The sequence below is a fragment of the Sapajus apella genome, unplaced genomic scaffold, assembly GCF_009761245.1.
Source record: "Sapajus apella isolate SASKATOON/1434 unplaced genomic scaffold, GSC_monkey_1.0 scaffold7, whole genome shotgun sequence".
NCBI classification, from domain to species: Eukaryota; Metazoa; Chordata; class Mammalia; order Primates; family Cebidae; genus Sapajus; species Sapajus apella.
In genome coordinates this window covers 26,413,816-26,424,775 of record NW_022436947.1, presented here as the reverse complement: position 1 = coordinate 26,424,775, position 10,960 = coordinate 26,413,816, and the positions used below count along the sequence as shown (strand labels likewise).

The 10,960-nt window shown below is 32.1% G+C and overlaps 1 protein-coding gene across 1 annotated transcript in view; it reads left to right on the top strand.

Moving 5' to 3' along the window:
- Positions 1-10,960, top strand: part of FOXP2 (forkhead box P2) — a 586,718-nt gene that overhangs the window by 518,187 nt on the left and 57,571 nt on the right. Inside the window, exons 7-9 of the mRNA XM_032275664.1 lie at positions 3,859-3,996; positions 5,131-5,331; positions 6,839-7,016. Of these exons, the coding sequence (XP_032131555.1) occupies positions 3,859-3,996; positions 5,131-5,331; positions 6,839-7,016 (517 nt within the window). The remainder of the gene's footprint in view (positions 1-3,858; positions 3,997-5,130; positions 5,332-6,838; positions 7,017-10,960) is intronic.

The window sequence follows — 10,960 nt, the reverse complement described above, 5'->3', positions numbered from 1 at the left end:
TTTCATAACTCTTACAATAACTCTTTAGATACATTTGAACAGAGACATTATCTTTTCATTGTCTCATAATAACTCTTTTGACCTCCTCAATGGCATACACTTTAAATTTTAATATAAGCACATTTATAATTTATATGTGTTTATAATTTTTATGTAATTTTAGGAAGACAGTGATGTGATGGTTATGTTATTGTCATAAATAAATATAATTATATTTAATATCACTTACTAATAAGTGCTATTAATTGTAATTCCACTCACCCCATTCTAGCATAATACCTAAAGTTTTTATTTTAATTTAACCACTGACTCATTGCAAGACAGTTTCAGAATTTTCCCTCTCTCATTTTCGAATCCATAACCCTATCTTTATATCCAATTAACTGATACTTCTTGGTGCACAGAGCAGCATATCAGGTTTGTGGTTAACTCATCTAATGAAATAATAAATAAGGGTAAATGGAGACCCTTGTCTGGTCCATCACTAAGGAGAATTTTAAATCTGTCAGCAAAGTAAATACCAAGAGACAAAAAAAAAAATCTCCCAACCAAAGATGACTCTATTTCCTTCCTTTATGTTGAAGATTTTAACTGATAAATACCATTCAAAACTGTCTATTCCTTCTGATTTCATTTGGTGGTAGAGCCACTAAACTTTTATTTGCCTTCTCACCAGAAAACATCTGAAGTAAGTTCTCCCTTCCCTTCTATATCATACGTCTAACTTATGATCCCTTATTAGAATATTTGCATGAATCAAATTACATATCCAGTGAAAAATATTTTCATAGGTCTAACACTGAACTTGCTAAGGTATATGCATTTCAAAAAATTATCCATAAATTTCCATAAGGCTGATACTGATTTTGCCTGTTTAAATATTGGTAAGTAGTATAATCTCTACATTTTTATATGTATACAGTTAATCTTTATTCATTTTTATCAATGAATTCCTAGAGTTACTTGTGGTAGCAAGGACATGAAATAGGATAATAATAAAAAAATGATGAGGGAGGAAAAAAGGAAATGTGTCACTTAAAAGGAGTCACTTAAAAATAGAGGTTCTGCATTTTTCAAATTGCAAGTGGAATAGTCTGCATATTACTGACATTTGTTGTAGAAAAACTAGTTTTTTGTTTATTAAATAATTTAGATTTTTAGTAATCTTAGTTTGGGTGAACTTATATATGTGTATTTAGAGATGATAATATTAGTTTATTTGTAATGTTAGAAAACTGTCAGGAGTGTACCTGTGTTTTTCTATTTATATAATTAATCTTAATTTCTGTCTTTTGTACACATAGAAGTAGAGTGTTCAATCATGTGTGTGTTAATTGACTTACTTCCTAATTATTTTTATATCTGTATATTGTCAGTTTCATATGGCAGTTTCCTAGAAGGTAGACCAGAATTTTATTAAAATTTTTAAAAATCACATAACATGTGACCACTTAATACATGTGATTTTAGGATGATAATGATGTCATGGTTATATATAGGTCATAACTATAAATTGAAAGATACTCAAACCATTTTAAGAGTAAAAAAATAATCTAACTTATGTAGTGTAAGGACTAATATACTCTAAAAAATGTGAACATATAAAACTTGCTTAAATTTGCTCGTGTATCAAATCGATCACAATAGCAACAAATCCTAGAGTCATATGTATAAGCTGAAATCTGTCAACTCACGGTGGCTTATGGCATCCCTCCATTCAAAGAACTTTCCTTATAAAGTTCATTTATCATTCTACATAAAGTATTTGTACTTGTAGGTGTAGGGATAATTAAGGGTTAACATAGGGACGATTAAAACACTCTATATACTGATAAAATAAGATGCTGTTAGGTGAGAGAAGTGTGACAAGCTTCCTACCTATGATTAACTTTATATAGGGTATATATCTCTGTATCTTTATCCATGTACATATCTGTAAACTCTGTATTGTCTATCTGTCTATCTAGACTGACAGCTTTTTAAAGTTTAATATGTCTGTCTTTCTCTGTCCCTTTCAGTTTGATTTCTTGTTATTTGGAAATAGTATGAGGTAAATGATTATTGGAAGAAAAGGCCTTTTTGTAGATTGATAAATTATTTTCTAACTGCTTGTTCTAACCATTCTATTTGTTATCAAAGAACAAGCAGTTAAGTAAACTGACAATTTTATAAAACAGCCAGACACTTGAAAAACCCATTGGTGAATTAATTTTACAATATACATTTCAGAATGCTTTTTATTATAATAAATTCAAATACAGTAATTTATAGGTAAGTCAGTATGTTCTTTAAAAAAAGAGAAATATTTTAAAAAATCACTGAATTTCTGTCATGTTTCTTTTTCATGTTAGGCAATTTGATCTAATTAATCTGAATATGTTAACATGGAGAAAAGAAAAGACATAGCTATTTTTCAGTATTAAATATGAAAGGTTTTGATTTATTTAGTTCTTTATTTCTTTTTGAAGAGAAGAATTAATCTACCTTGAATTTCTGTTTTTTTTTTTTTTTTTCTGCTGCTGCTTCTAACCTCTTTTCATTATTAATTTCTCTTTTCTTCATTACATAAAGTGCCACACTGGAAAAGTTTGAACTGCATTCAAATTGACTATTAAAATCAGTTGTGAATCATATCTATTAATCTTTTTTGGTTTTCAAAGACATGTTGCCTAATAAATTTGTTCTAAAACAGTATTTATATAAATACTTGGTTTTATTTACAGTAAAAGTAAATTGTTTTTTTCTAGGAAAGTCATTGCTACTTCAAAGGTTGCAAACTTGTAAAGTTAATAAGTTGTTTGATTACATACTGGTTAGTACAAGTAATGCCTCAACAAGTGTTACTGCCTTCTGTCGGAGCATGTACTTTAGGTTTCTATGCCAGTCTTTCTGATCACCACTTTTGCCATCCTCTTCCTATTTTTCACATCATTTCCTTCTTTCTCTAGGGCATTCCCCCTAGCATGTCCTTTTTTTATGTTTTCCTTCCTTCCTTCTTTCTCTTCTATATCTTTTTCTCCTTCATTATTTTGTTTTCTTTCTGCCTCTCATCCTCAGAACACTGAAGAAAAAGGCAGTAGTGTAAAAAAAGTTTTAAGTAAATTACTTTATTTTCAGTTTAATGAACAACCTTTGAGGAATTGCTAAATTTTTGTACTTTCTGGTATAAGCTTAGTTGCTTGAAATAAGAAAAGGTTTAAAGAAAAAGCTAGAATACTAGGTTTATGAGTACTTCTTTCAGAGGACCAATGTATGTCACTATTTTTCTAGATATACACACACATACATATGTATGTCTCCTGTATGAATAACCACATATTCTCATATGCTAAATTGTATTCCTATATGTATTTTCTGTTTATTATGTATATATGGAATTTTGAAGATGGTAATTATATTTTATAAGTGTACTGTACAAATATGCTTTTTACTAGTTTAGATAACATATTTATATACATATTTTTCAATTCTTTAATCTTGTATTTATCTTAATTACAATTTAAGTCATTTCAAAAGCCTTTGTGTTCTTAGCACTGTGACATTAATGAAATGATCAATTATGAAATATTGAGAACACTGCCATGTAGTTGTTTACTTTTAGTTATAGATACTATAGCTGAAGTTCAAATATCTAAGCATGTTAAATAAGAGTTATAGAGTTTGATGAAATCTGATACCTCTGGAAAGCTAGTGTCTATGTTTTGTGATACTTTAGTACTATTATTAAGTAGTTATATTAAATGTGACAAAAATTATTGATCAATGCTAAAGAATTTATGAAAGATAACATAATATTTGTGAAGTCCATTAATAGATATTTGGTTATGACCACGATTTCTCTTTCTGTTTCTATGCAAGGTGCCTGTGTCAGTGGCCATGATGACTCCCCAGGTGATCACCCCTCAGCAAATGCAGCAGATCCTTCAGCAACAAGTCCTGTCTCCTCAGCAGCTCCAAGCCCTTCTCCAACAGCAGCAGGCCGTCATGCTGCAGCAGGTAATGTGGGTTACCTGCTTTGGTGTTCTAGCATGACTTAGAAGGTGTGCACTTATGTTGAAAATGCAGTGGGCGTATTTGACAATTCAGTCTCCATTTGAAAGGACAACCTATCAGCATGCTAGAACATAAATGTAACATTTTAATTATAGAACTCTTAAGAAAATCTAGATTACTTAGTTTTAAAAAATTCATTGAAGTCTAGAATAAGAGCAGAGTAAGGTGTAATTTGAAAATGGAATAAACCAATATTTAAATATCCAAATGTTTAGGTTCATTTGATTTGTGACTTGCCAACAAAAATGCAAAAATACTCATCAGATAATAATTGCTTTTAAAACTCCTAACACCTTAGCATTCCTTTTATTTCACGAAAGTATGAAATTTGAATTGACAACTTTGTTAAAAATGCAGAAAGTAACATCCCAAATTTTCCTTTTCAAAATATACTCATCATTTAGAAAGGGAAGAATCTATTTATTATAATGAAATTAGGCAGCTGAGCCACAAATTTATGAAATTTATCTTTTTAAAATAACAAGCATAGTGTTCCTAATATATATCATATTGGAACCTTGAGTGTATATAAAGTGGAGTTTATGTTATATACCTACTTATTATAGTGAAAATAATGTGATTTACCTGAAGCTTTTTTATATATAATTACTTTGCTATCTTCTGTGCTGATGACTACAGACCAATTACTTGTAAATCTAACATTGTTCTCAACATCTGATGGATTAATTTTTTTTCCAATAAGAATCGAGCAACCTGATTTTATGTAGCTAAATTTTTATTCTTGCAAGTGGTAGAGTATAGCCTAGTTTTTATATGCCAGTAGGACTTCAGATGTAATAATTTAAAGTATTAATTTGGCTCTGACCCTTTAGAATACAGACTTTCTATACCCTTTTGTTTAGGATTTTTTGGATTCTGGATTGGAAAATTTCAGAGCTGCCTTGGAAAAAAATGTATGTAGAGCTGTCTCTTTGAATCCAATGCATATTTTTTTGTTGTTTTTATGAGATGAATCTTAATGGATACTCTGCCATATGCCAGTCTAGAAGAGTTTAGGAGATTTATAATACGTGAAACTTTTGCCTTTATTTATTAAAGTCAAAATGGTTTATTCAGCAACAACTACAAGAGTTTTACAAGAAACAGCAAGAGCAGTTACATCTTCAGCTTTTGCAGCAGCAGCAACAGCAGCAGCAGCAACAACAGCAGCAACAACAGCAGCAGCAGCAACAACAACAACAGCAGCAGCAACAGCAGCAGCAGCAGCAACAGCAGCAGCAGCAGCAGCAACAGCATCCTGGAAAGCAAGCGAAAGAGGTAGGATCCGGTTATCTCATTGATATATAACAGTTCGCAGTTAAGAAGGGGCTTTGAGCGGCAAGAATAGTCTTAGATCTTCCTATAACAGGCTCTTGCTGTCTAAGTTGCAGTAGTATATATTTTTACTGAGCTTAGTAACAGTGACAGGCTCTCAGGCTCTCCTTTTTTTGTAGCATGGGACTTGAGAGTTACAATCTAATGCTGCTGTCGTCTAATGTTCACTAATGAATCACAGTACAAAGAGCAAGCTGTGTGGTGGACAAAGTACTGATTATCTTGTATTCATGGAGAATCTAAGTTGGTGAGGGAACCTTATTTTTCTCAGTGGTGCAGCTCAGAGAACATGCATGCAAATTTGGCCTATTGTTGGGGGTGGGGAGACTAGGGGAGAAACTGGTTGAGCACAGATTTCAAAGTCACAGGCCCCTGATTAATGAACTGCTACTGTAGGTTTAGAGTGGCGAGTAGAAAGTTACAGTTTGATATGCTCATAAATCAAACTGACAAGCGGGCTTCTCAGGCCTAGCTTGCACTTGTCAGCAAACTGCATCAAATATAAACATAATACAAACAAAACATGTTGAAGTAGTTAAATTGATCAGCAGGTATCAGAGCCGTTGTCTTCAAGCTGCCCATTATGCAAACGTACAGGAAACAGTTTTGACCTCCTGAGGCTTTGTTTCTGTTTGGATTTGTGAATAGAATTTCAGACAGCCATCAACTACAGAATAGAAATTGCTCCCTTATTTCTCCCGAGGCTTTGGGCAATCCACATGACTTGCTCCATTATGCAGTCTGTTTTCCAGTGAGCGCATCAGAAGTTTTTCTTTTCCCCAAACTAAAAAGGAAAGGTCTTCCACAGCAGCTTGTCTTTCTCTGAAGTGTGACTGCCATCTCAAGCCCTCCAGAGTCCAAAGACCTCTGGTTTGCTTGTAATGCCTCACAAAATTGGAAGTTATACTTTTTCTTATAATAAGGGCACTTTTTTTTGCCTTGAACATAATTCTGCCTTTAATATATTCCAACAAGAGGGGAGAAGAGAGAGAGAGCTAACAGGCCTATCCTACGAAGGCTACATCCCAGTTTACTAATAGATCACCAGAGACCACGTTCATGGACCTCTGCAGATCAAACTTAGTTGCAAAAAAAAATAGTGTGCTGTAGAAGTTGACTATTTCTGTAAAGTGGTGTTCTTTTAGTCTAGAGAAATTTATTATCTACAATAAGTAGATTTTTAAAAGCTGAACCTTTATTACATACTATGTGTAGACATTGCTCCATACTTTTTTTGATGCAAGCTCCTTGGTTCTCTAATGCTGATTAATATTTGAAAGAAAAGCAACTGAAAATCTAGAACTTACTCACCTTCTGTCCCTGAACTTTGACTATGGGATGACCAAAAAACCCACTCACGCAATGAAAGGAGTGTGCATTTCTCTGTAAGAGGGCTGTTTGTACAGGCCATGTTCTCTGCTGTTTACTGGGTTGGGTTTTCTGATGCCAGCAGCAGCAGCAGCAGCAACAGCAACAGCAGTTGGCAGCCCAGCAGCTTGTCTTCCAGCAGCAGCTTCTCCAGATGCAACAACTCCAGCAGCAGCAGCATCTGCTCAGCCTTCAGCGTCAGGGACTCATTTCCATTCCACCTGGCCAAGCGGCACTTCCTGTCCAATCGCTGCCTCAAGGTACATACAGAATGTTGTGCATACTTCATTTCAAATTTTGTACTTTCTACCCTTTCATGGCCTTTCTGCCGTATACCTTGAGAAATTTTGTTTTTATCACTTTCAAGTTTATTATTAAAACATGATTGTTAACATGGTTGCATGACCCATTTTCTAGCGGCTCAGAAATTTTACCATATACTGCTTTCAAGTGTGTAGTAAAACTTTCAAGTGTTTTGTGGATATTAAATGTGTATTTATTAGTGTTATGGGCACAAAATAATTTATAAGGGCAACTCAATTTAAGCACTATAGGGTATACAGTAGGATCTGCAGGGAATTGGATTACTGGGAATGCTGACAGCAGTCCATTTAACATAAGTGAGCTGATAGGAGTTTGGTGAACAGCTGATAAGAGAAAGATAAAAGTTCCTAATCTTCACACTGAAATCAACACATGTAAAAGAGAGGCTTTATGAATGACTATAGAGCACATTCCAAGTTGAGCTTTGTAGAACCCCATCCTATATCACAGGACCATATCCATCCTGTTTTCTCTCTCATAATGTTGCCTATGCATGTATTGTAAACTATAGTTTAAAAAAAAATCTGTCAACTGTATTCTGATTTTTCTATAAGAAAACTTTGACGGTACTCTGATAATATAATTGTTTGTCATATCCATGACCCTTCGCTTTTGAGAAATGGAAAGAATTTTAAGTTAAAAAAGAAAAATAATGGTAAACAAATGACTGTGATACAATTCCCAATTCAGGTAAAAGTTATATATCATTACATTTCATAAAAGGATATTTCTACTTGCATTTGGATTTTGTTGGGACAAACATTAATCCAAATATACATTAATTCAAATTAACTATATTTGTCACAGAGGAGTTTATATTGTAGTAGCATTGGCTGTACATTTTGCTGACTCTAAAGGACATACTAAAGAAAATCAAGAATCTTGTGATAATGTTCTTTCTTTTTATTTATCAAACTAATGTCTCCTAGGCTTATTTTTCCCTGATTTTCGTCTCTCATTTGACTTCAAAATTTGTAAGTCACCTGATTGGAGCACTCCTAGGAAATCAGAAAAAATAAAGTTTAAATAGCAGAAGAAAAACAAAGCAATACACATATTTTTCTGAGTTATTCTAAAGAAAATTAGAATAAATCATAGGGTCATTTTATCAGTGAATGTTCTATTCACAGTTATTCTTCTTTAGAAAATCAATACAATTTAAAGACAAATGAAAAATAAAGTAAAAGAGGAAAGAGTTTATAAAAGTATTTCAATGTAGACATGGATTTCTTTGATAGAAACTATATGAAAACAGAAACAGTCTTTATTTTCTTGTCAGTAAAATTCAAATGAAATCTGCATTAGGATACAATTTTATGAGAATTCCCTCAACAAAAAAGTACAGTCTACCACAATCTTACTTTATTAAATCTATTCAAGTAAACATTTTAAGAAAGTTAAAAATATGTGCTAATAGTAACACAATGTAACTTGTTTAAAACATATTGTGAAACCACATTCTTTCAAAACAAGCAAAAACTATCTCTCTGAAAAATGAAATTTATAATGATATAACCATTCTAGTAGTTTTCAAATAGAAATTACCTGAAATTCAAATTCAAATTTATTTTCATAGAATTATTTCTCCCTTTTCTTCTGTTTTTATCCTTGATAAGATATATAAGATATAAAATGAGAGAATGGAGAACATTTAGGAAAGGAAAGTAAATCTGAAAACATCTGTCTCTGAGCAGAAAATTTATATTTTAAAAAGGAAAAAAGATGAAATCATAAGCTATGTTTTCATGACTATAGGTTAAAAAATCCATTTGAATAAATATAGGACCACAAATATAGTTGGTTTCCTGATCAAGGTTTGTGTTGTTGCCATGTAAGCAACACAAACTGGCATCATCATCTTATTTTTTACGATTTAGATGATTACGTGTGAAAAGTATAATTGTGGAGGCTCATTGTGTGTTGAGTACACCAGCTACAGTAAAGGAACCTAACATTACTGTGCTATGCTGGATCCCAAAACTAGACGAGAAAAAGTAAAGAAATATTTCTTGTACAGTAAAAGCCCTGAATCATTACTTCTTTAGTTAGAGTTTAAGGTAAAAACATTTTGAATCTTTTTATTATCAGTTTCCAGTTCATTTTGTACCAGATGTTTGGTTGGTTGATTGATTAGTCATGAAAAATAGCCATATGAAAACTAAGTAGGATTAATGTGCAATGATGGATAATGTTCTCATTGTGTCTTTAAAAGGATATGTTTTTTTTTTTTTTTTTTTTTTTTTTTTGAGGAGTCTCGCTGTGTCCCCCACGCTAGAGTGCAGTGGCGCTAACTCAGCTCATTGCAACCTCCGCCTTCCAGGTTGAAGCGATTCTCCAGCCTCAGCCTCCAAGTAGCTGCAATTACAGGTGCCCACCACCACGCCTGGCTATAATTTTTGTATTTTTAGTAGAGACAGGATTTCACCATGTTGGCCAGGCTAGTCTCCTACTCCTGACCTCAAGTGAACCGCCCACCTCAGCCTCCCAAAATGCTGGATTACAGGCCTGAGCCACCACAGCCGACCTAAAACTATGTCATATTTTATTTATTCCTGTAAATTAACACAACTTCTTCTTGCTACTTTTAGAGTTACAACTTCTTAAATTATATTAAAATATATGTATATAAAAATGAGAAATAAAATTAGAAGAATTTTGGTAGAATAGCAGATTTATTGACATTTTTCTCTAAAGTTTTATATTTTATCATCATAATGTAAATTACTTTAAATATTAAGCATTTAGAGTCATTATTAATATTACTATAATAATGCATTTTAGTGTAAAACAGGTAAATAAACTTCCATCTACTAAATATGTACATGGTTTATATACAGAGTGATGATAGGTATACACATACACGTAAGCCAAATAGAAAGGATAGCTTTATAGTTCCATCTTGAATAATATACTGATTATAAATCTCTGTAATATATAAATAACATAATCCAGTTTATATATTATCTAGTAATCAAATTTAGTGCAACAGTTTAATGAACCAGTATCATTGTCTATTGGTTAGGAAAGATGAAGTTAGCTTTAAATGTTGGTATGTTTTTGACATCCGCTAAAAGTTTGTGTACTGTAATCTACAGTATATTCACAGGTTTATTTTGACTGTATGGATAGAAATATATGTAGTGATGATTTTCTTTCACTCCAAATTTTTACATATTTTTTAATTTATAAAACTTGTTTAAAAGATAACGTTTTCATTACCAATTTGAAAGACCAAACAGGGAATGCTAGGTTCTAGCCAGTCTTCTTTTGAATTAACACATTGTGGAACTAGAAAATCTTAGAAAAAGAGTGGTTGAATAATAATTAAAAATGAAATATTTTGAAATAAAATATAATAATGTTTTTTAGGCTGAGTTAAAATTGTGCTGAAGATAGTCTTTGGGTTCACTCTGCAGCCAAAAATTAGCTATTTGGCTTTGGCTTCATTCTATGCTTACGGAAGTCTAAGTAGCCAAATGCCTACTTCTGACATCCTAGATTTACTGCTTAATCAATGATCCTCTGCTTGCATAGATTACTGTTTTATGTAATCCTAGCAATAAACTAGCGATATGAACAATGCGTGTCATGCAGAATTATTAAAAGTTCTCAATTTGTAAGTTGGAGGAAAAACTTATTTGATATTTTATGTGCTGAAATTTCATTACTGAATTGAAGTTTAAAGGTACATTTATTATTGCAGGTATAAAACTCTGCCAAGCTACCTGTGAATGCTGTTAATTTTATGTTTAAAAAACTAGTAAATAATTACATATATAGAGAAATATTGAGTATGTCGAGTTAGTTTTTGAAAAAACGTAAAAAAGATTGAGATTAAATTATATCATAACTCTAATTCTTGTGGAATTATTTTGTGAAC